Here is a 26,306-nt window from a genome sequence, read left to right on the forward strand (position 1 = left end):
GGAAAAGAAAAATTTAAGACATGACCCACAGGGAAAGAGAAGACGAGACGAGATGCCCTGTTTGGGAGCTAGTGACTGATGTAGCTGACCAGAGAAAGCCCAATCCTAAAACACAATGGGAAAAGCTGAGGCAAACTTGTATCTACACTGAAGAATCCCTGAAAGACACAGCTGGGAGCACTAGATATCCCTGGGACTGAAAGTTTTGGGGTGGGAAGAGGAAGGGCTGAGGAGGACCCCAGCAAAGCTGAGTCAGGAACCCCTGCCTCCTCCTTCCCCTCCACTCCCCTTCCTCCTGGTCTCTACAGGGTCTGCTATTCAGACTGGAGCTTGAATGCGGAGACTCCCGGCCAGCCACGCCACTCAACGCATCCCAAAGTGGACATATACCACTCCCCAGCTCAGGATCCACTCCATTTTTGTTTGTTTTTGTTTTTTTCAGTTGATACCATGTTTTTTTCTCCCATATTTTTATTCTGGAGTCCATTTGCCTGAAGAAAGATGAATATACTTGCTTTCATCGTCAAGCATATCTCACTTAAAACAAACCTTGATTTATAGAGAAAGCACCAGGTTCACTGTGTGGGACAACGCAGCTCTCCAGGCAAGTGAGGAACCTGGCTGGGTGGCCAGTGTGTTTCTGCTTTAATAGCTCTAACAACCGTCAAATGGTTTAGACAGTGCTGGATTTTGTGTTTAAAAAACCCAGGACGGGGTTGCCTGGGTGGCTCAGTGGATTAAATCCTCTGCTTTGGGCTCGCGTCATGATCCCAGAGTCCTGGGATGGAGCCCACGGCGACCGGCTCTCTGCTCAGCAGGGAGTCTGCTTCCCCCTTTCTCTCTCTGCCTGCCTCTCTGCCCACTTGTGATCTCTATCAAATAAATAAATAAAATCTTAAAAAACAAAACAAAACACCCAGGAGGACACACTGATTAAATATCATTCCTGCACAGATTGTGATAAATTACTTCTCAGAAGACATTCTGGGGCATCTGCTCTTCTTCGCTCAGCCCAGGTCTGGCTTCCTTTGGCTCCTGGGGGCAGACGCTGAGCACCATTCCCTGCACAGCCTACCGAGGAGGAAAGTGGGTTGAGAATTTAGTTCCCTCCTTGGAGCGTGCACTGGCTAGGCTCTTTCAGAGATCGCTTGCGCTAGATTTCTGCAAGAATGCCGCGTGGTCAGGGTTCCCCTAACTAGTGCATGGCATTTTCACAGTGCAGGGTTCAGGCCTATTGGGGCAGTGTCCCCTTCCGCTGAGGCCTGGCTCCTTTGGCCGAGGTGCGGGGCTATGAAGAAGGAAGGAGCGAAAGAGGCTCCAGCTCGGTGCTCAGTGGCAGGCACGCAGCGGGGGCAGGGTTCTGACTCAGCCTGTCCTCCACAAGCTTCCCGGCACCAGCTGTGGGGTCACGGGTCCCATTCAGTCAGGATTTATGTGATGGCAGCGTCAAAACTGGATACGTTCCTTATACTTTTTATTATTTATTTTTAAATATTTTATTTATTTGACAGACAGACCACAAGTAGGCAGAAAGGCAGGCAGAGAGAGAGAGGAAGGGAAGCAGGCGCCCTGCTGAGCAGAGAGCCCGATGTGGGGCTTGATCCTAGGACCCGGGATCATGAACTGAACCTAAGGCAGAGGCTTTTTTTTTTTTTTTTTTAAGATTTTATTTATTTGACAGACAGCGATCACAAGTAGGCAGAGAGGCAGGCAGAGAGAGAGGAGGAAGCAGGCTCCCTGCTAAGCAGAGAGCCGGATGCGGGGCTCATCCCAGGACTCTGGGATCATGACCTGAGCCGAAGGCAGAGGCTTTAACCCACTGAGCCACCCAGGCGCCCCTCTTACACTTTTTAAATAAGTTATTTATTTATTCTATTTAGTTAGTCATGTTTGTGCGTAATCTCTACACCCAGCCTGCGGCTTGATCTCACTTCGCGGAGCTCGAGTCGCATTCTCCTCCCACCGAACCAGCCAGGAGTCCCAAAACTCTCCTTACAGTTTCATTCTAAGAATAAAGACCTCTTCTCTGCGGAGGTGGTTCTTGTGTGCTGGTCGCCTCCACTTCAGAGGGTCTCTAACTTCCTGCAATGTACCCGAATGTTGGTAGCAAGGACCCACATGCATTCTGCGTGAAGGACCTTGGTTAGGTAGTCAGGGGGATTCTGATCCAAAAAAGTTTAGGAACCCAAGCAATTCCTCTAGCCTCTTGGCAGGACAAGCATGGCTTCCAGCTGCGTTTTAATCCCAGTCCTCTGTGGGTGGTCCAAGAGGACTCCACCCCACTCCTGTCTTCTACACCTCTTGGCACCGCCCCTCCTAGGGCGGGACTGAGATTGACCGCGCCCTCCAGCCCGCCCATTCCCTGCTCTGGGCGGGGCATCTCTACTGGGCATGCTCAGTACTAAGGATTTGAGCCGGTCTCCTAGGCCGGAAACCCGAGCCGAGTGTGTTTTTCCCAGGATGTCCCGCGCTGCTCTCATGGCCGCGTCCATGTGACGATGTCTGCACATGGACTTTTAGAACTGTGGGTGTATTCATAGGATCTGTCGCCACTAGATTTCGGCATCTTTGCACCCTCTTCCTTTCACTTTGTTTTGTTGACTCCGAGTGATCCTCGTAGAACGCATTTTGGCTGCAGCGTTGTCCAGAGTGATGTGGATACCCGAGCTGGCAGTTTTGAGGGGCTTCCCCACTGAGGCTGAGCGGCACCAATGGAAGCAGGAGGGAGTCACCGGTTCAGGTGAGAAAAAGCGAACCTGTCAGGAACGGAGGCCAGCGTGTGGACTGTGAGGGGAGAGTGGTGCCGGCTGCGTTCTCATTCCTCCTGGTTTTGTTTTTCTGCCGAAATCTAGCTGATCCCTTAACACTTTGAGTTGTTGCATCCTCGATGTGGTGGGCGGGGTCCTCCGGGTTCAGTGCCTAGGCTCAGTGATAACGATGGCGATGTGAGCCACTTTTCTAGGTCCCTAACATTTAATGTCATTTAATCCTTATAATAGACATTTAAGAGAGATACTGCGTTTAGTTCCTTTCTGCAGGTGAAGACCTTTAAAGACAGATTGTTTAAATAATTTATTCCAGGTTCCATAGTTGGTAAGCATAAAAGCTGAAACGAGGCAGCAAAGATAAAATTCTTGTGAACAGTATCACATTTACTGGAGAGGGGGTGTTAAAAGCATATTAACTAGTGATAAATGTGAGATAAGGTGTGTGTGTGTGTGTGTGTGTACGTACACACGTACATACATGCAGTAGGTGCTCCGGGAGAGAGGTAGTTTTTGAAGTCAGTCTGGTGATCTGGTAAAGTTTCATAGAAGAAATCAGGTGAGTTGAATTTTGATTAAAGGGTAAGACATGGAGAGGGGCACCTGGGTGGCTCAGTGGGTTAAAGGGTAAGACATGGAGAAGAGCTCAGCAGGAGAAATCACAAGTGTAAAAGTGTGGAGGCAGGAATGTATATGGGATATTTCAGGGACAATGAGAGAACCAGCTGTTCCTCAGGGAGTCTAGTGGGGATAGGAGAAGCCAGATTATGAAAGGTCTTAGATCCCTGATTGTGGAAACTTTTCTGTTGTTAGTAAGAATCTTTTGAATTCTCAGAAGGATGGTAATCTTTACTAATGAGGAATATTATTCCCGTGTCTAACTTCTACCTTGCTGCTCATTATACGGATGAGCTGCTAGTGGTAGAAGTGATGTTCAGCGAATACTGGGAATTTGCTCAGTGCTTTGTGACTAATGTATAGTAAGTGTTCTAAGGACATACATTTTCTTTCTGCATATTAAAATGTAAACTGGTTGATTTACCTAATAGTGTTATCCTTTACAGTATGAAAAAAATTGGTCTTTTAGATTATTGAACTAATTTTTTATATTGCAGAGAGTGGATCTTTCTTACAATTGCTGCTAGAAGGGAACTATGAAGCCATATTCTTAAATACATTGACTCAAAATATTTTTAACTCAACAACGATGACTGAAGAAAAGATAGACAGCTACCTGGAGAAGCAGATAGTAACGTTCCTGGATTACTCAACAGATTTGGACACAACTGAAAGGTAGAACTTTGTTTGAAATTTTCATGGAGTGACAGACTGAATACATTTAACAGTGCTTTGCCCAGCATAAGAGAATGGTTTTAGTTGTTGGAAAACTTGTGCTCTCCAGTATGGCAGCCAGTAGTCACACATGGGTGTTGAGCACCTGAAATAGTGCAACTGAAGGACAGAATTTTAAATTTCATTTAATTGTAATTAAATTTAAAAGAGCTGTATGTGGTTCATTGTTATAATATTGGACATCGAAACATAAATTGTTGGGTTTCAGAAATTTTGTTTTGTGGTACTTGTATAATCTCTATAAATGTTGGTTAATATTTTACATTTTTCTTAGTAAAACTGAAATGAAATTGGTTGTGGTTATATAGTGGTTCATATTTTATTTTTATTCTTATATGCAGACAACAGCTGATATTCCTAATTGGTGTAAGCAGCTTGCAACTTTTTGTTCAGAGTAACTGGACGGGGCCTCTCGTTGATTTACAACCTCAGGATTTTTTGCCATCCATTTTGTTCCAGCAATTCAGTGAGGTATGCTTCTTAGAAATATTGTATATAGTTATTATTGTGTTGTTGTTTTTTTTCTTTAGGAACTCATCTTTATAAACTGGAGTTAATAGTAAGTAGGAAAAAAATATGACTTTATATCTTGTACAAAATGTACTAAGAATCTTTGGTTATCGATCAGATTTTCAAGTATTTTCAGAAGGTCCACTGTCAGGAATGGAATTAGAGATAGGTGTCAATAATCTGATGGTAGAAGGGCTCCTCGCTGGCTCAGCTGGTAGAGTGTGCAACTCTTGATTTCAGGGTTGTGAGTTTGAGCTCCATGTTGGGCATAGAGCTTACTCTTTTTAAAAAAAGATTTTATTTATTTCCAGGGAGAGAGAGTGAGAGAGTGAAGAGTACAAGCAGGGGGAGTGGCAGGCAGAAGGAGAAGAAGACTCCCCACTGAGCAAGGAGCCTGATGTGTGCTCAGTCCTAGGATGCCGGCATCACGACCGGAGCCGAAGGCAGACTATCAACTGACCGAGCCACCCGGGTGTCCCAGCATAGAGATAAAATAGGGGCATCTGGGCAGCTCATTCGGTTGAGAGTCTGACTCTTGTTTTCAGCTCAGGTCATGACCTCAGGGTCACTCTCTCAAATAGAGAAATCTTTAAAAATAAATAATCAATAAAATATATTTTAAAAATCTGATGGTGGAGGTGGAAAAAAGAAGTAGAAAAGCAGCCATAGGGCCCCTGGGTGGCTCAGTGGGTTGGGCCTCTGCCTTCGGCTCAGGTCATGATCCCAGAGTCCTCGGATCGAGACCCGCATCGGGCTTTCTGCTTGGCAGGGAGCCTGCTTCCTCCTCTCTCTCTCTGCCTACTTGTGATCTCTCTCTTTCAAATAAATAAATAAAATCTTTAAAAAAAAAAAAGAAAAGCAGCCATAACCTGACAGCCACAGTAATTAGCTCTGTACACATCACTGTAGTGAGTCACTATATTATGTTGCGGTAGAATAATTGAAATTTATAATCCTGGCTCTAAATCATTATTGAAGGGCTAAAAGATCTTCTGTATCTTATGCCTAAGAAGGGAATCGAATCTACACTTTACAAAGGTTTTCATCCAGAGTGATTAAAGTAAAATACCAAAGATTATGTCCCTTAAAGAGAAATGCTTCAGTTGCCTAGAAATTTGCTTATATGGAACATCTCACCCCTTCTGTTACTGGGGATGAAACAGTTTCTGCCTCTTCAGCCCTGTAGTGTAGGTTAAAAACTCACCAAATAGTCAAAGTCCTAGTGTTTGTTGAACACAGGTATGTGGAGCAAGTGCTTAATTCACGTGTTCTGTCAATTTGAGTATCCTAGAGAGGAGATCACAGAAGCTCCCAGTGGTGAAGGAAACTGAGGTGTTACACCTGGGCGCTTGGAAGCCACTTTTTCTGGGTCCAAATCCAGCCCTCCTTTTGCTGTACTTGGGTGGAAGCACCTGTAAAGTCAGTTAACAATTTAAGGCAGTACAGAAATAGGTTACATGAGAGGTTTGGACTGTAAGAATATTGAAATTAACCAAGAGATGTGCGGACTGGGAATTTTGCCAGACAGTTTAGCTGGCCGTGGACAGGGAGTTGAACTGAAGGGTGCTGAGCAAATGCACAGGTAGAGAGGAGCGGGAAAGGCGGTCTGGGTCCAGTCCCGTGAGCAGGAGTTCAGAGGTGGGAAGAGCGCAGTGGGAGCCGGGTGTTTTGAGCCTACTGGAGAAGCACTGAAAGGTCAAACTTTATGGGATTCAGGCCAGATTGTAGAAAACTTTGAGACCTTGATTTTTTTTTTTTTTAATTTATTAGAACTACCTCATACATTCAAAAAAGGCATATGAGGTATATCGAGTTTCAATAATAAAACTCCTTTGTTTCTACCACCCAGCTTGAGGGAGAAACATTAGCAGCATTGTAGAACAGAGCTTCCCGACCACTGTTCCCCAGACGTGGAGCCCCTCTGCCATTGCAGTGTCTGTGTGGGGCCTGGGCTGGGGTGGGGACAGCCTTTGAACTGGTCTCTTCTAGTCGGCAGCATTGCTCGTTCCCTGCTGTGCCCCACTAATCACAGTGTCTTCTCCGTCTGCTGTGACTTGGAAAGGGTTGCAAGTATTGTCTCAGAAGATCCTCTGTGTGTGCTTCCTAATGGTGTCCCCAGCCCCCCTCTCCCATGAGCCAGTCCCATGAATTTCTTGTTATCATTCCATTGCTTTTCTTCGTAGTTTCAGCACCTATGAAACTCTAGAAAACATATTGTTCAGTTTTGCCAGTTTTTGAACTTTAATGAATGAAACAAACTGTGATTGTTTTGTGACTTGTTTTGCTAAATGGTGTATTTTTGAAGTGAGACCGTTACTCATTTTTACTGTTGTATAGTATTCTAATTGTATGATGGTACTGGAGTGTATATGTCTCTTCTACTCTTGACGGCCTTATGGTATGTTTCCTTCCCCCCCCTAATATATTATTTACAGTGCTTTCAGGAACAAATCTTCTGGAAATCATTTGCTAGAATTTCAAAGCACAGCCTACTGAAAAAATGACTCTTTGGTACAGTGTACTAAACGGAGGAGGCTGTTTTTACTGGCCCTTGGGCTGTAGGTGACATCCTGAGGGCTGAGAGGATAGTCTTTTAATACATGTGTAAACCCTTCCCAGAGCTAGGGAGCTCTGGCGTGGTGTATAGAGCTGTGAGAGGAGTTGCTATGCCCTAGAGTTTATGCATGTCCAGCTCTTCTTGGTAATGTCCGTTTGTTTTTTTAAAAAGATTTTTATTTATTTGTCAGAGAGAGAGAACATAAGCAGAGGGAGTGTCAGGCAGAGGGAGAAGCAGACTCCCTACTGAGCAGGGCCTTTGATGCAGGACCCTGGGACCATGACCTTAGCCCAAGGCAGACACTTAACTGACTGAGCCACACAGGTGCCCCTGTCAGGTTGTTTTTATTTTTTATTATTTTTTAAGATTTTGTTTATTTGACAGAGAGAGATCATAAGCAGTCAGAGAGGCAGACAGAGAGGAAAGGAAGCAGGCTCCCTGCTGAGCAGAGAGCCTGATGCGGGGCTCTATCCCAGGACCCTGGGATCATGACCTGAGCCGAAGGCAGAGGCTTTAACCCACTGAGTCACCCAGGAGCCCCTGTCAGTTTGTTTTTAAAAGGAATATTCGACTCATCCTCTTTACCAGCAGTCTGAGAATTTGGAAGATGGGGGAGTTGGAGGTTTTAAACACGTCAGTATTTTCTAATTGTCATTATCCTGCACTGATTCATGTTTTTCATCTCTTATGAAGCACAAATATTTGTGAATATACTTTATGGTCATGGAGTATGGTGACCAAAGCCAAATTCATTTGCCTTGCCTTTAACTTATGGCCTTGTCCTAAGTCATGCGCTGACATCTGCCGCTAACCCGTCTCAGAGGAATGGCACTGACGGTCCGTGTCTGAGCAATACCGGTCACCTCCCACACAGCAAGGTTGATCTTAGTAATGTGGCTTTATGGTAAATTCATCTCGGTTGAAATTGTTTTCACTATTATGGTGATAAATACTTATATATTTACATGTCGTATGCTGTCTTGACTGAGGAGTTATTCCTAAGAGTGGTAACCTTTGCTTTGTTTGTTTTTATTGAAAGTATAAGTAATCCTCTTTAAAAAACGGACCATTTCCCCAAACCTCTGGAAACAGATTTAGAACTCAGTTGGAATATCACTGTTAAATCAGCAGAGGCTGATTTACTTAAGCAGAAGATAGAAAAGCATTTCATTTTTTCATGATGATGCAAGGTAGCACTGGGGAGAGAAGTGTATGTATTTGGCTACTCCTACAGTCACTCATTTATTTATTGTTTTGTTAATACCATCCCCAGAGAGTTAAAAAAAAAAAAAGATTTTATTTATACATTTAAGAGAGAGAGCATGTGAGTGGAGGAGGGGAGAGGGACAGAGGGAGAGGGAGAGAGAGAATCTTAAGCAGACTCCCCGCTGAGTGTGGAGCCAGACAGCAGGGCTCCATCTGATGACCCTGAGAACATGGCCTGAGCCAAAATCAAGAATCAGACACTTAACTGACTGAGCCACCCAGGTGCTGCCCATCTCCAGAGAATTTTGAACCAAAGAGTAGGAGGTTTAGTAACCAACCCCTGGCTTTGAGTATCAGAGGCAATGATACCCAGGTGGTATACCATGGGCTTATCTCTTTGTGTAATTTTTTCGTGTACTAAATTGTCTGTTATTTATCTTTAGGGATTTCATTTAGAAGAGAATGATCTAAATTTGTGCAAAAACAGATGTGTTTCTCATTTTGAAGTGATTGGAATATGGATTTTTTTTTTTTAAAGATTTTTATTTATTTGACAGAGAGAGATCACAAGTAGACAGAGAGGCAGGCAGAGAGAGAGAGGGAAGCAGGCTCCCTGCTGAGCAGAGAGCCCGATGCGGGACTCGATCCCAGGACCCTGAGATCATGACCTGAGCCGAAGGCAGCAGCTTAACCCACTGAGCCACCCAGGCGCCCCCTTTTTTTTTTTTCTTTTTAAGATTTATTTATTTTAGAGAGAGAGAAAGAGGGAGAAGAGCAGGGCAGGGGAGAGGCAAAGGGAGAGGGAGACACAGAGAATCCTTAGGCAGACTCCCCACTGAGCATGGAGTCTGACATGGGGCTTGATCCCATGACCCTGAGATCATGCCCTGAGCTGAAGTCAGGCGGTGGCCACCCAACCGACTGAGCCATCCAGGCACCCTGGATTCTTTTCCTTTTCCCTTTTTTTTTTTTTTTAAAGATTTTATTTATTTATTTGATAGAGATCACAGGTAAGGCAGAGAGAGAGAGGGGGAAGCAGGCTCCCTGCTGAGCAGAGAGCCTGATGCAGGGCTCAATCCCAGGACCCCGAGACCATGACCCTAGCTGAAGGCAGAGGCTTTAACCCACTGAGCCCCCCAGGTTCTTTTCCTAAAGGCATGTCATATCTTCTTGTACTTCACCAGTTTGGTTTGGACTTTGGGAAATAAAGGTGGTTAAATCTATTTTGACATCTTTGTATGAGATGAGAACTCGCTGAGGCTGCGAGACACAGTCTGGGCACATTAACAGGTTCTTCTCCCAATGTTCCTAAGTGAGAATGTCCAAGACACCTCGGGCTCATTGTCCCTCAGACTGGCCTCTGGTGAGGGTCTTCTCTACGTGGGGCTTGTTCTAGTGTCCCTATGACAGTCGCACGCCACTGTAAGGTAGTGGTCCCAGTCAGAAGGCTAGAAGTGATCTTTGCAGCCTTTCCTGGTGCTTGGCATGGTCCTGAACCTTGCCCAGGAGCAGGAAGAGATCTCTGGGGAAAGCAGCGTGGGGTGGTAGGAAGAACATTGTTTGGGGAGTTGGAAAACAGGCTGGGACCTCTGTTCAGACACTGACTTCTGTGTGATTTTCAACTGCACTTAACATTTGTATCTATTTCCTTGTAAAATTGAGGTAGTTGTAATAATTTCAAAGTAGTTTCTTTTTAAAAAAGATTTTATTTATTTATTTGTCAGAGAGAGCGCGCGAGAGGGAGAGCCCATGCAGTGGGAGCAGCAAGCAGAGCAGGCAGAACAGGCAGAGGGAGAAGCAGGCTCCCCGCTGAGCAGGAGCCCAATGTGGGACTCGATCTCAGGACCCTGGGATGATGACCTGAGCCCAAAGGCAGTTGCTTAACTGACTGAGCCACTCAAGTGTCTCTCACAATAGTTTCTTAATTATTGAAGTTAAAAAAAAAATTCCTTTGCCCTTAGTGTAGATAATGATAAACTTTATTTGCGGTTTGATGGTTCTCTTTCATGGTAAGTCTTTATTCCTCTGTTATAATCCTCAATGATGAAGGTAGGATAGTGGATGAACCCACAGCTATTACTCCCTTGGCCATATTGAGTACTTCAACAGCATACTGACAGAGGCATTATTTGGATTATTTAATTTAATCCTTATAAGAAGAATTGGGTTCGTTATTTTATTTTATAATTAATGAGGCTTCAGGTAAAAAATTTACCTATGCCCACAAACTAATAAGAGGCAGAAAAAGGACGCTATCCTGTGTCTGTGACGTTAGAGCCCATGTTCCTAGTGGGTAAGCATTCCTGCTATTTTGTGGCAGCTGTCAAAATTATACAGTACACATCTTGGAAAACATAGGTAGGGCGCCTGGGTGGCTCAGTCGGTTAAGTGGTGCCTTTGGCTCAGGTCACGAACCTGGGGTCCTGGGATCAAGCCCTGCATCAGGCTCCTGCTCAGTGGGGAGCCTGCTTCTCCCACTCCCTCTGCAAAAGTAAAAAATAAAATAAAAAATAAGAAAACACAGGTGCCTTGTCCACTGTAGAAAATCTCTGTTCAGCCAAGGAGTGGACTTTTCTTTTTTTCTTTTTTTTTTTTTTTAAAGATTTTATTTATTTATTTGACAGAGAGAGAGAGATCACAAGTAGGCAGAGAGGCAGGCAGAGAGAGAGGAGGAAGCAGGCTCCCCACGGAGCAGAGAGCCCGATGCGGGGCTCGATCCCAGGACCCTGAGATCATGACCTGAGCCGAAGGCAGCGGCTTAATCCACTGAGCCACCCAGGCGCCCCAGGAGTGGACTTTTCAAAGGCATCCCTTTTTTTTTCGTAGCCTTCTGTTCCCACTGGTCCATGCCACTCAACAAGGTCTTTGATATGTGAGACCTTCTTGGCTGTTTGGCTTAGGAATTACGGAGCAGACCTCCTTTGTAAGGACATTTGCCAGCTAATGAAGCCTATGTGAAGTGTGTTTAATATAAGTACTTTAATAGAGTCATGCTTTTTATTGAGATGATACTTTGTTATAAGTAAATCTGTAAAGAATGAAGCCTCTTTGATACTAGCATTTTCTCGATTTTGCGGTTCATCTAAAGTGCAGGCATATAGGCGGCTGTCTGCCAGGGCGGCCGCAGTCATGGGTCCCCAGGGCCATTTATAATGTTAGGATTCTGTCCAGTGCCAATTGCTGTGTGCTGGATTGATGCCTTTGTTTCAAAGCTGAATTAGTTGGAAAATATGTTACTATAAGACCTATAAAGATTAATATTTTGTTAAATTAGGTCATCTTGGCTTATGTATTTTTTTCAGGTCAAAGGACTGGATGCAATTGTTCTGAATCTGCTTGTTCTAGATGGTGAATCAGTCTACAGCCTGACCTCAAAGCCTATCCTGCTCTTACTAGCACGAGTTATTCTAGTGAATATGAGACAGAAACTGACAGCTGTTCAGGTAAGGAGAGACAAGAAGGCAGTTGGTTCACACCCAGGCATGACTTTTGTGCTGGGTAGCATCACACTTCAGGAGTGATGCTGACAGTGTTTTGGTGTGTTTTCTAAGTCTTCTTTAGGTATTTCAGTTTAAAATCTGGTGAAAATAAACAAAAATATTCTTTCTTTGTGAGATTCATCTAATACACAATGATATCATATTGACCCTTTTAGTATATGTGCTGCCGAAGCGAGCACCATATTGACCCTTTTAAAGGATTCTGTAGATCATATGTATGTGTTTGTGTGTGAATATAAATGTTCAGTACTCTTTTTTTTTTTTTTAAAGATTTTGTTTATTCATTTGACAGATAACAAATAGGCAGAGAGACAGGCAGAGAGATAGGGGGAAGCAGGCTCCCTGCTGAGCAGAGAGCCCGATGCGGGGCTTGATACCAGGACCCCGAGATCATGATCCAAGATGAAGGCAGAGGCTTAACCCACTGAGCCACCCAGGCACCCCAAATGTTCAGTACCCATATGTATAGTGGACTGTAATTACTGTTTCCTGGCTCACATCCTAACTTGGTTCATCACTCGGGTTGGATTTAGTAGAGCATTTGTTGAATGTCTGTTACATCACTTCTTAAAGATTATTCATTTATTTAGAGAGAGAAAGCCTATTCGTGTGCGCATGCATGTGAGCAGGGGGAGGGGCAGAGGGAGAGGGAGAGAGCAGCTCAAGCAGATTCCCCGCTGAGTGTGGAGCTCATGATGGGGCTTGCTCTCAGGATGCTGGAATTATATACTTTTCACATATCGCAAAATTCTCTTTTGTGTTTTTTTCAGTGGTTTGAAAGTGTAAAACTGGGGCACCTGGGAGGCTCAGTCAGTTAAGCATCTGCCCCCAGCTCAGGTCATGATCCCTAAGTCCCAGGATCGAGTCCTGCATTGGGCTTCTTGCTCAGCAGGGAGCCTGCCTCTCCCTCTCCCTCTGCTTCTCTCCCTACTTGTGTTTTCTCTTTGGCTCCCTCACTTTCCCTCTCAGATAAATAAAACCTTTAAAAAAAGTCTACAAACTGTTAGTTCTTGGGGTGTACAAAAACAAGGTGTAGCTGCAGACTACAGCTAGCTGACTCCCATTCTGACTTTGGCGACTTGACCCGTGTTACCAGATATAATAAATCTAAATTTTATAGGAAACCTCCCAATTTCTAAGTATGGGCTGAAAAATTTTGAGAAACACAGTTTTCAGCTGGCAGAATATAGACTTGGTCTGTACTGTGTAAGGGCTTATTTTCCTAAATATTTCAGTTTAGACAATGAAAAGGTAAAGAGGCAAGTTTTGCCTCTGTCGCTGACTGTCATGAAAGCCAGAGGAATTGGAATTACTTTTACTAGAAGGGGTTTTACTAGATGAGTTTCAATGTCAGGTAGACATAAGGTCTTATCCTTGATTTTTTAGCCATATTTGCTGGAATTAGAAAATTCTTCTGGAGTTGATCTGACTGAAATGCTCTCTTACAGAACAACTAGTACTTGGCTCTAAAGCAGGTATTACCAAGGCACAGAGCTGCCAAGTGGCATTATTTTCTTTCTAGTGAGACTAGAGTCATTAATGAGCGAGTGAGACAGTTTTAAATTTTGTTGGTGGAAAACTTTCATCTGAAAATTTGATAAGCGTTATTTTTTTTTTAAAGATTTTTTTTTTTATTTATTTATTTGACAGAGAGAGATCACAAGTAGACAGAGAGGCAGGCAGAGAGAGAGGGAAGCAGGCTCCTGCTGAGCAGAGAGCCTGATGCGGGACTCGATCCCAGGACCCTGAGATCATGACCTGAGCCGAAGGCAGTGGCTTAACCCACTGAGCCACCCAGGCGCCCCGATAAGCATTATTTTTTAAAGATTTTGTTTATTTATTTTTTTTGGGAGGTAGACAGAGTAAACTTGAGCAGGAACGGAGGGAGAGAGATAAGCAGACGCTGCTCTGAGCACAGAGCCCAAAGCAGGGCTCGATCCTGCGACCCTGAGATCATGACCTAAGCCGAAATCAAGAGTCGGACACTTGACCAACTGAGCCACCCAGGCGCTCTGTTAAGCTTTTTTTTTTTTTTTTTAAAGATTTTATTTATTTATTTGACAGACAGAGATCACAAGTGGGAAGAGAGGCAGGCAGAGAGAGAGGAAGGGAAGCAGGCTTCCTGCCGAGCAGAGAGCCCAATGCGGGGCTCGATCCCAGGACCCCGGGATCATGACCTGAGCCGAAGGCAGAGGCTTTAACCCACGGAGCCACCCAGGCGCCCCTCTGTTAAGCATTTTTTAAAAAAAGATATATGTAGTGTCAACTTAGGAGAACAAGTGGGTATGCTAACTGCTGGTTGTAGATGTCCTACTTGGTAGGGTTGGAGAGACAAGGTACTTGAATTGCTTGGCAGACACTAAACAACTTCTGAGCTGGGCTTACAGCTCTGTTTTCTTGTTACACGTCATCATGCCAAGATCGCTTTGTGTTGAAATCTTGCCTTTCAGTGAAGTCACAAAAGTTCTTTTTTCTTTGGATCTGTAATATGTCATTTTCTAAATGATGATATAGAAATGACTTCTTTGATAAGTGAAGTTAAAATGAAAGAAGTGTCCTCTCTCTATCCAAGTTAATTTTAACCTTTTTAAGTTAGCTTTGAGTAGGCTTACTTGTAAACCATGTATCAAGTTGTTCATTATGATATTTTTGTGGAACCATAAAAGAAAGTGATTTTTGCCCAGTTCTCTAATCTGTGATATATAGGTTAGTATGAGTAGGATGTAAATGTTGAGTAAAAAGAGTCTTGGCTTTGAAACCAGACCAGAGTTTGGCTCAGCTACTTAATAACTGTGTGACGTTATGCTATTTAATTTCCCTGGAATATCAGTTTTCTTACTTATAATTATTTTAAAAATGGAGGGCGCCTGCTTGGCTCAGTTGGTAGATCACGCGACTCTTGATCTTGTGACTATGAGTTCAAGCCCACGTTGGGTGTAAGAGATTACTTAAAAATAAAAAAATGGAATAAGCTGACAAAATTTTTTGGGTGCCTTTTTAGTACACTTATGCTTCCTGCCTTCTAGGAGATTATTGACTAGTGACTTTCTAATCAGAACATTCTGTAATAAGTGCTAAAATCAGGAGATAGGATCTAGAAACTAGAGCAAGGCTTCAAGTTTCTTTTTTATTAAAGCCTCAGATTTTCTATTAAGCAGTTCTTGGCAAATAGATAAGGGCCCTTTTATTTTCTGATAGCAAAGTAGGCTATGCTTTCTCTATCTTTTTCACATTCTTCCTCCCCCTAGGTAGAGATTTTGGCTTAAGAGTTAATGTATAGATCTGCTGTTTAAAGGTTCAGTATCTGATGCCATATGTGTGTGTAGATATATATGTGTGTGTGTGTGTAGATATAAATATATATTTTAAGGTTTATTTATTTCCTTGAAAGCGAGAGTGTATGAGCAGGGGGAGGGACAGGGAGAGAGGGGGAAGCAGATTCCCCAGTGAGTGTGGCGCCTCATTCGGGGCTTGATCCCACAACCCTGAGATGACGACCAGAGCCAAAACCAAAACAAAGAGTCAGATACTTAACCGGCTGAGCCACCCAGATGCCCCTGATGTATGTTTTCTTATTTATTGATTGATTTGTCGGAGAGAGAGAGAGAGCGCACAAGCAGGCAGAGATGATGTATGTTTTCTTAAAAGGTCAATCTCTGACTGGCTCTGTCTAACTTCCCATGCCTAGAAAAGGACAAGGTTTGCTGCCAAACCTGAGTCGCCTGTTGCTGGGGCGGAGAATGGCACTGAGGCAGTGGAGGACAGACTTGCTCTTTCCTGTTTGGGCTTCTGTATTAGCTTGTTGCTAGGTATTTTTTTTTTGTTTGTTTTTTTAATAAAGATCAAGTTTTTTTTTTAAGATTTTATTTAGAGAGAGCATGCAGGTGAGCAGGAGGGAGGGCAGAGGGAGAGGGAGGGCAGAGGGAGAGGGAGAGAGGGATTGTCCAGCAGACTCTGTATTGAAAGCGTGGAACCCAATGTGGGGCTCCATCTCACAACCCTGAGATCAGGACCTGAGCTGAAACCAAGAGTCAGATGCTTAACTGAGCCACCCAGGATCAAGTATTTTATTTTATATTTTATTTTATTAAAGATTTTATTTATTTATTTGACAGAGAGCACAAGCAGGGGGAATGGTAGGCAGAAGGACAGGGAAAAGCAGCTCCCCACTGAGCAAGAAGTTGAATGGCTTGATCCCAGGACAACCATAACCTGATGCTTAACTGACTAAGCCACCCAGTCACTCCCCCCCTTTTTAAAAAAACTGTGATCAAGTAAGAACAGCATCAGACAATAGAGAAAAACCTACTGTCACCTCAGCCTATACATTAATCAAGACAGTGTATGAAATGCAGTCTCTGTCCTCAGCAATGTTGGAGTCAGGGGGAGTTGAACTCTTGAAACACAAGCTCTGTCCAATGTGGTGCTGACTTCCAGGAACAGCATACAAGTTCCGAGAAGTGAGACACCAATGTGTGCCACCCTCGTGAGAGAAGGCTTCACGGGAGGGTTTCACAAGGATGTGGAAGGGATTGTCTTAGTTCTGGAAAATATTTGAATCCAAGGTAATTCTTACAGTGTGGTTTGTGCAAAGTACTGCTTTGAGCAGGATAGAGAGATGAGTAGGACGTGACTTCTTATCTTACTGAGTAGGTGCTGGACAACACCGAAAGCTGACCTCCATGAACGCAGCGGGGTGTGTTTGCACCGGTACAGACAGTGTGCTAGAATTTCAGGGCAGGGAAAAAATAAGCCCTCCACCCCGGCCCCTTGTCCACTCTGCCTCCCGGAGGAGCTGCCTTGTGGGTTACAGCACCGAGGGGGTGCCACAGCGGACGGGTGGTGGCAACGGCAGACATTTTACAGAAAGAGATAGTAAGTTCTAAATGGCATCAGAAGCCCAGCTGGCTAGAGACAGAGACTCTGAGAGGATGGAGGAGGCGGGTTATTCTTGCGGAAGAGGGAGAAGCGGATTTGGGTATGACTACTGAAGACCCAACAGTGGATGGGTAAGTTTGTTGAAGAGTAAGTTTAATTTCACAGATGTTAAAAAAAAAAATGTTAAAAAAATTTTAAACACTAATAGCAGTTAATGTAAAAATTGTTTTTCAAAGAGGCTTTTATTTTCAACTGATGTGGTACTTTCTTTCCCTAGAGTTTGCCGTGGTGGACGCTGAGATGTGTGAGTGTTCACCAGCAGTTACTGGAGGAGCGCTCCCCGCAACTCTCTGCTCTTGCTGGAGACTGTATCGAGGAAGGTACGGAGCAGACTTTGTCTGATGCTGGCACGCAGCTCCGGGCTCATTTCTCAGCTGAGACAGTCCTTTCCAGTTTGGGTCTTTTTTTTTCTTTTTTTTTTTTTTAAATATTTTATTTATTTATTTGACAGAGAGAGAGAGATCACAAGTAGGGAGAGAGGCAGGCAGAGAGAGAGGAGGAAGCAGGCTCCCTGCGGAGCAGAGAGCCCGATGCGGGGCTCGATCCCAGGACCCCGAGATCATGACCCGAGCCGAAGGCAGCGGCTTAATCCACTGAGCCACCCAGGCGCCCCTCTTTTTTTTTTTTTTAAATAGGTCATAGTAACTTTCTGGTTGAGGTTGTTTCTTTTTTTCCCCCTATTATTTCTGGGTGTGGAATATCACAAATTATTAGGGTGTCAGATTATAGAATTTCTTTTTGCTTTTGAAGCAAAAAGATTAACGATTTTATTTTATTTTATTTAATTTATTTATTTTAGAAGAGGTAATCACTACCATTTATATTACCTATTTAGAAAATGATTTGTTCTATGCAGGTTACCATGATTCTATCACAAATTGCTTTATTTTTTTATTTTTATTTTTTTAAAGATTTTATTTATTTATTTGACAGACAGAGATCAGAAGTAGGCAGAGAGGCAGACAGAGAGAGAGGGGGAGCAGGCTCCCCGCAGAGCAGAGAGCCCGATGCAGGGCTCGATCCCAGGACCCTGAGATCATGACTTGAGCCAAAGGCAGAGGCTTAACCAACTGAGCCACCCAGGCACCCCTCACAAATTGCTTTAAAGTATTTTAGTATTTTCTTTGTTCTTTAATCTGAGAAGCGTCTTTGGAAACAAATGTAAGCTTCCTTTATTTAAAAAAAATTCCTTAGCTTTCCTTACCTTCCCTTTTTGAATCATGTACAGGTGTTTGTTTTATTTAAGATTACAATGTTTATGTATTTCTCTCTTAGAACAAAAAAAAATTGAGAAATTAATTTTAACCAAATTACATAGCTTAGTCATATTTATTACGGCACAAACTAACATCCTCTCTAATGTATTCTGGCCTAGCCTCTTACCACATGCATGTTGCTTTCAAGGAAACAGACTCCAGTTGGAATAAATTGTGCCAAAATAATTACATGCAGAGTAGACAGTTACTTATCTGCTGTCCTTTTGAGCACATGAAGAAAGCCTTTTTTTTTTTAACATTTGGCAGAAAATACATTTTACTAAGGGTGAGAATAGGTAGAGAGGTATTTTTACATTTTATATTATTTTTCATTATGTGTAATATACATATACAAAAGTACCTAAAATGTAAACGAAAGTATAAACCACACACCTCTGTCGGTGCCTCCCACTGCCTTTGTTACCGATGCCCTTCAACATTTCCTAGGGAGGCATTTTGAAAAGAGGAAAAAATTCTTGGGTACCTTGACACTTGGTTTCCCTGGGGTTTTGGAATGATTATTCTTAGCAAAAATTGCAAAACAAAAATGAAAACAGATTCCATTGTAGTGAAGAAGCAGTTAAACACAGACGAACTTGGACTTGGTAATGAACTTCTGAGTTACAGAGAAGGAGTTTGACCTTAGATGTCTGATTCCAAAGCCTTTGGGTCCTTTCATGTATGGCATGAGTGTGTGTACTGGTGCATGTGCGTGTACAGTGCTCCCCCTTACCCAGGGTTTCAAGTTCCATGGTTTCATTACCTGCAGTCATCTGTGGTCTGGAAGCAGATAATCCTCCTTCTGACATATTGTCACATGGTCAGTAGAAGCCTTATGCTACATCATGATGTCTGCATCATTCCCCTCACTTCTCTTATCACGTGGGCATTTTATCATCTCACATCATCACAGTGAAGGTGAGTAGAGTACAGTAAGGGATTTGAGAGTGAGAAAAAGTGTAGTATATATAGGGTTCAGTACCACTGTGGTTTCATGCCTCCACTGGGGGTCCTGGGATGAATCCCCCGTGGATAAAGGGGAATGCATGGGGGAAGGAGTCGTTTGCATCCCTCTGGGTAGAGGAGCAGTGCTCTGTACTTAATGGAGTGGATATTCACGAAAGCATAAAACAGCTCTTAACATGTGCGCATGTGTCCTTGCAAGAGGTTCCCATATCTTTCTTTAGTCTGTTTCCTTCGAGGTACATCTATGTAGTAACAAGCTGGGCTGGATACACAGGAGAAGACATTAGTTTGTGCAATAATAAATACTACTAAGGTCGGTAATTTGGTTGAAATTATTTTTCTTACTTTTTTTCTCTTCTATGGTAGAAATACTCAAGCATATGCTAATCTTAGATAAAATGAACATTAGTACATGATTCAAAAAGGGAAAGTAAGGAAAATATTATTCAGTGAGTATAGGAATTGATTCATTTATATTATGTTTTGCCAAGACTTAGACCATTTATATTCTTTTAGGATTTTAGGTAATGCAGGGCTGTGGAATAAGCAAGGACGTGTTAAATCAGACCTTGCACACACACACACACACACACACACACACACACACACACACACACATATATTCTGCTAGAGAATTTAAACCTGACATATGATAGATTAGTTGTTTTATTACATATAAGGAGTTAACTTTTTCTATATGATGATATTTCTTAAGTAACAGAACTGAAAAACGTTCTATCCTTCTCTCGCAGTAGTCTTCGGTTTAATGCTTTTGGGTATAAAAGATTTTTTTTTTTTTTCATGTACTTTTAGGGAAGAAGTTTTAGAACTTCCTCTCTTTGTCCTTCATCTCAGTAGCAACAACTTGTATCTGACTTAATTTCTATAGAAGAGTTTTTCAAGAGTGGAATATTATACAAGAGTTCGGACAAAATTGACTCTACTTGGGTGCTGTATGGACTTTGAATCTCTCCTAATAGCGTTGCCTGGGGGTAGAGTGCTCTTCCAAATGAAATACAGAGTGAACCTTGGAGAAAATGAAGACCTGATAAGCAGACGTGTTGTCTTCTCTAGTAAAATGAAGCCTATGTAGCCTGAGTCTCCCCCATTCATGCTTTTCCATATTTTTGAAATGATGTGGGAGATGCTCCATAAATGAACTTAGTACAGAGGAGGAAGAAGAGTGAGGATGAACTTCTGGTTCATGAAATTGGGTAAAGTTTTGAAAGTCAAGGATGACTTGAACATCACCGATAGTAATGGGGAAAAAAGTTGCCTTTTCCAGAGGATAGTGAAAGCATTTGGAATAAGATGACATCACAATTCAGCCCATGGTTTGATTTTGCAGAAAGGTAGTTACATTATACTGCTTAGGATATTATACAGTTTCCTATGCTTTATTATACTTTTATGGAAAATTGGTAAGTGAACAAAAAAACAGGGTGTCATTCGGAGTTGTTTTTTTCTTTTATAGGAAATCAGATTTGATACATTTGCTATCGGGAAAGTCACATTTCTTTCCTTAATCTCATATTATATAAATTTGCATTTATGGCTCCATTTTTACCACATTTCGGTGACGAATGTTTGTAATTATTAATTATTAAGAAAAGGAAAAAAATACCCTTCCTTATATGCCATTTTAAAAGAGATGAATAGTGTGGTGTGTTTTAGAGAGAATTCTATTCTACCGGGTAAAATTAGGTTTCCAAATAGAAAGAGTTAACTAAGATCTGGAAAATATGACTCTTAAGTGACTCATTCCCCAAGTGGTCTTGATTCTTTTCTGTATTATATTTCAGCATATCATTTGCTTTGCTTGCAGCTAAGCATTTTTTATGTTGCTGTTCTAGGCTAATCAACGATATTTTTCATTTTATCTAGTCATAAATTGGCCCATTTTGGCTATGTTTAGGTAGGCCTGCAGATAGTCTTAAACTGCAATGTTTCATAAACAATTTTATTTAAAAAAAAAAGAAAAGTTTTGTTCTGGGATTTGGCCCAAATGTTGACCAAGCCGTCACTTATAACTGAAATACTGCTCAGTGTCCAGAGAAGGATATTATATTTGAAATGTTGCCCTTGAAGGATCATGAAAAAGTTGGCAGGACTTTTTTCAGTCCATGAAACAAAAGTGAGGACTTCATGAACAACAGTGATCTTTATATTTTTGTCCAGGAATGTGCCATCAGCACAATGTAATGGAGTAGAGCCCATCAGAATGTCAGCATAACGTTGCTGGACTGATCACATCTATGAGAGGAGCGAGTCAGAGCCTCGCAAAGTACGCTCCCCAGCATGACTGAGGCACTCTTTTGGATGTCACACCAGGGAAAGCACGATTCTCTGAGAGGCTGCGTAGGTGCTCACACAGCCATTTAGCATGGGAGTCGACACGCAGATGCATTCCGTACAGCGCACGAGGTGTCATACTGCAGTGTCGCTGTTTGAAGATGAACTTACGGAGAAGTCTGTGTCGGGTGAGCGGGTCGAGAGGCTTCGTCCGAGAGTTCTGCTGTAACATCGACAGGCAGCTCTGTGACTCTAGGGTTGGATTGTTTCCACATGGAAAGAGCTGATCAAGAGATTAGTCTCTTGGGGACTGATTTTTATTTTTTTATTATTTTAAAGATTTTATTTATTTGTTTATTGGACACAGACGCAGCGAGAGAGGGAGCACAAGCAAGGGGAGTGGGAGATGGAGTAGCAGGCTCCCTGATGAGCCGGGAGCCCGATGTGGGTCTCGATCCCAGGACCCTGGGATCATGACCTGAGCTGAAGGCAGAGGCTTAATGACTGAGCCCCCCAGGTGCCCCTGCACTGATTAAAAAGAAAAAAAAATTGATACCTGGGAATGAATGTTATTAAATTTGTCAAGTGTGATTAATTATAATTATCCGTAGGGATTTCACTTTAACAGCATTAAAATAATAATATGAAAGGGATTTTGGTTTTAGCATACATTTTAAATGCACTGGTGACATTTGCATCCAGAAGGTCATGAATATTCATTTCCATGGAGAACCTACTGATTTATTAAAATAGTAAATATGCATTTACTGGGTTGACATATTCCTCTCTTTATTTAAACCCTGAGACATCCAAAGCTCAAAACTGTGTGTTCATAGTTGACTCATTGTTTTCCATCATACTGTACATCTAGCCAGTTCTTAATCTTATCACTTCTTCCCTAAGGGTCCCATATGCAGCCTTTTTCATTCCTACAAGTCTTATCCTAGGCCATGTCCAAAATCTTTAGTTTGGAAAGTCCCTTTAGAGATTATTTTGTTCACCTAACTAACTCATTTTACAAAGAGCTGACACTCAGATTACCCAGGACTCAGACCTATGATCTAGAGTTTGTAACTCCAAATCCTGCCCACTCTTCTCTCCATTACATTTCTGCCATTAGTCAGTAGGGCAGAATTCTAGTAGCTAATAATGCAGTTAACGGTTCTAAATGATCCAGTTAACGGTTCTATAGTGCTAGCTCCATACCAAGCTCTGTTCTAAGTCTTTAAATACATTAACTAGTTTATTTCTCACAATAACTCTATGAGATAGAACTGAAGAGTTGACAGAGGATGGTAGGGTGGTGTCTATAATGTGTTTTTTTTTTAATGGCTTTTTTTAAAAAAAGATTTTATTTATTTATTTGACAGAGATCACAAGTAGGTAGAGAGGCAGGCAGAGAGAGAGGAGGAAACAGGATCCCTGCTGAGCAGAGAGCCCGATGCGGGACTCAATCCCAGGACCCTGGGATCATGACCTGAGCTGAAGGCAGTGGCTTAACCCACTGAGCCACCCAGGCGCCCTAAAATGGCTTTTTTGAAGTATAATTAACCTATAGTATTTACTCATATTTTGAAGTGTGCAGTTGATGACGTTTTACATATGTATACACCTCTGAAATGATCACAGTCAAGACAATTAACAGAACATGGGTTTTAAGATCTGGCTTACAGTTTCTACTCGGTCACTGGCTCCCTGTGTGACCTTAGGCAACTCATCTGACTTCCAAACCAGGATTCTTTCCATGTGAAATGATCGTTGAATCCTTTCCAGGTGTAGAATAATGTGATTCTTCTTAGGCCAGCTTTCCACTCATCCTAATGCTATAATCCACTGGAAGATTGTATCCGAAAGAGTTATTTCCTCTTTCCCTGGCACTTTCTGAAATTACTTTGAGAGAGAATGTATTCCATTGTTAGGATCCATAATTGCTTCAAAGTGCTGCCTTTTATTAGTTAAAAAAATCTGTGTGGGGGCGCCCGGGTGGCTCAGTCGGTTAAGCGGCTGCCTTCAGCTCAGGACATGATCCCAGGGTCCTGGGATCGAGCCCTGCCTCAGGCTCCCTGCTCAGCAGAGAGCCTGACTCTCTCTCTCCCTGTACCTGCTGCTCTGCTTGCTTGTGCTCTCTATCTGTCAAATAAATAAATAAATAAAATCTTTATTTTAAAGAAAAAAAGAAGGTGTGATTTTGTCACTTAACAACTGCTAGCTGGAGAATTGGGCTGCCCGATATAGTAGCTGCTAGCTCTTTGTGACTATTTAAATTGAAATAAAGTAAAATCAATGAAATAAAAAATTCAGTTCCTCAGTTTCACTGGCCGCATTTGGAGTGCTCCGAAGCCACAGGTAGCTAACGGCTACCATTTTGGACAGTGCAGCTGGAGAATACTTACATCATCGGAGAAAATTTTATTGGACAGGACTGCTGTTGAGCAACAGTGACTGGGTGGGTCTGTCCTTCCTTCTGTCTGACCTGGTCGCCCCCTCCCCAGTTACTTAAGGCTGCCGTCCCTATCACTTCATATCTCAAGGGTTGCACCTGACTTGTAGGCTCTTTCTTGGCCTTCGTTCCTTCTCCCTCATCAGTACTGGATTGGTTTTTCTAGATCCCGGTTTCATCATGTCATTTTTTTTTTAAATATTTTTTTTATTTGACAGAGAGAAATCACAAGCAGGCAGGGAGGCAGGCAGAGAGAGAGGAGGAAGCAGGCTCCCTGCGGAGCAGAGAGCCGGATGCGGGGCTCGATCCCAGGACCCTGAGATCATGACCTGAGCCGAAGGCAGAGGCTTTAACCCACTGAGCCACCCAGGCGCCCCTCATCATGTCATTTTTTTTGATTAGGGAAGCCCTTAATGATTTCCAGTTTTACCTTTGACTTCATATTTTCCACCCAATTTCATATTTAATAACAGTTGTTTTTGGAACGCTTGCCATGTTTCAGTCACTGTGCTAGGTGCTAGGGATATCAATGCATGCAGGAGGCAGGGGCAGAAGTACAAGTAGAAACAAGGGTGTAAAGAGGAAGAAGTGAAGCAGAGGATGTGGTTAGTTGAAGCCTGAGAGAGCAGAGAAGGCTTCACAAGGTACCTCGTGCATGAACTGACTCTGGAAGAACGAGTAAGAATTTATTAGGTGAAGTTGGAAAGGGCATATGCCATGTACAAAGAGAGACACAGAGACTTGAAGTGTTTTTGTGCATTTCGGAATTCCGGTAGTTCGGAACTACCGAATGGCCGGAGTAAGTATGAGGGTGGTTTGTATGTCAGGTGATGAGTTGAATGGTAGGTAGGAGCTAGGTCTCTGGGACATGGGATTTTCCTCTTGATGGTAGCCATCAAAGGGTTGTGCCCTTGTGCACTCCTGGGATATTCACTGAGCACCAGCTATGATAGGTGGTATACATCACATACATCACATATGATAGGTGGTATACATGAACATACATACATCACATATGATAGGTGATATACATGAACAAGAACCATGTGGATCCTCTTTTGTGAGCCTTATGGAATAGAAGTGAATTGGAGCCAAATTTCTACCTGTCTTTCAAGGCCTGTCCTTCTGAAAAGGTTTGTTCAACTGTCCCAGCCTTACGGATTTCCCCTCTTTGGTACTTATGGTCAGTACCACACAATCTCACATCATGGTAACCATGTATTGAATAATGATTATGTGTCTTCCCCTCCTAGCTCTTCTTCCCCATCCTCTCATTAGGAAGATCAGGCTTAAACCTTGCTTTAGGATCTAGCACAATAGTGAGCATCTATAATAATTCAGTAGATGTTGATTTAAAGTCGGATGGAATAGAGGGAAATCGTTGAGATGGGTGCACCTAAATCCAGCCTTTTAAAGGTGTTTTATTGGAAAAATAATTTGACGTGCTGTAGGAATTTAACGATTAATTATTTAAAAAAATTAGGACTCATCTTCTATTTTATTTAACAATATTTGACCCCCGAACGCATAAGATATAGAGGAAACAGAAGTATAAGCTCAAAGCCAATTAATTATACAAATACACACACATACACACACAGGTAGGTAGGTAGGTAGGAGGGGAGATACAGATACAGAGAGCCAGCTTTGGGCATTTATGTCCCTTATTTATGTGTTTTTAAGACTGTATAAATTTGATAGCCTTCCCTAGGCTTATATGAGGTATCACAACATCAGAAGTCTGCTTAAATGCAGAAACAGCCTTTCTGTGTTCATTGAGAGATTTTAAAAAACCTTGGCCAAGCTTCATATCCCTTGATACATGTTTGTATCCAGAACCTTACTTTACTGTCATCGATGACTAAGAACTGTGGTTGTGAACTGTGCTAACATGATAGAAGGTTACTATATTTCTGAGAAAAGTGACTGGACACTCAGGAGTAACGGGCAGTCAAAGAGAAAGAAGGTTAATTAAAAGCACTAAGAGCACTGAACATTATCCGTTCCAGCTTTTCTTGAGTTTGGTTTGTGTAGAGGAGATCTGCTGAAGGAGTTTCACTGTGAGAAGTTCATACTTAGATACCTGTCTGCCTTTTGAAGTAAGACCTGTATATCTTGACTTACTCTGAGTCCAGAGAATCTCTTTAAAGGACTGGCAGCATATTAAAAAAACAAACACTTTTCTTTTTTTTTTTTTTTTAAGTAGGTCCAGTGAGGGGCCCAGCGTGGGGCTTGAACTCATGACCCTGAGATCAAGACCTGAGCTGGGATCAAGAGTTGGATACTTAACTGACTGAGCCACCCAGGTGCCCGAGAAAAACACTTTCTTTTTCAGACTCATTTTAATTTCAGTTCAGAAGAAAATAAAGGATATCTATTTCATAGCTGTGTTTCTGTCAGATAACTAGATGATGAAGGGGATTGGGTTGTGTAATAGCCCCTCCACACACTTACTCGTCTTCTGCCAACTCCCTCCTTACCCCCATTTTCCCAGTAAGCATCAATTCAAATTCTGGCTTTGCC

The 26,306-nt window shown here is 42.6% G+C and overlaps 1 protein-coding gene across 1 annotated transcript in view; it reads left to right on the forward strand.

Annotated features, from left to right (window-relative positions):
* The first annotated feature begins 2,434 nt into the window (after positions 1-2,434).
* Positions 2,435-26,306, forward strand: part of TTC27 (tetratricopeptide repeat domain 27) — a 179,306-nt gene continuing 155,434 nt past the window's right edge. The window contains exons 1-5 of the mRNA XM_045979984.1: positions 2,435-2,740; positions 3,881-4,058; positions 4,460-4,589; positions 11,694-11,834; positions 17,047-17,149. Coding sequence (XP_045835940.1) covers positions 2,653-2,740; positions 3,881-4,058; positions 4,460-4,589; positions 11,694-11,834; positions 17,047-17,149 — 640 coding nt within the window. The 5' untranslated portion in view covers positions 2,435-2,652. The remainder of the gene's footprint in view (positions 2,741-3,880; positions 4,059-4,459; positions 4,590-11,693; positions 11,835-17,046; positions 17,150-26,306) is intronic.

Source organism: Meles meles, chromosome 15 (genome assembly GCF_922984935.1).
Source record: "Meles meles chromosome 15, mMelMel3.1 paternal haplotype, whole genome shotgun sequence".
Classification (NCBI taxonomy): domain Eukaryota; kingdom Metazoa; phylum Chordata; class Mammalia; order Carnivora; family Mustelidae; genus Meles; species Meles meles.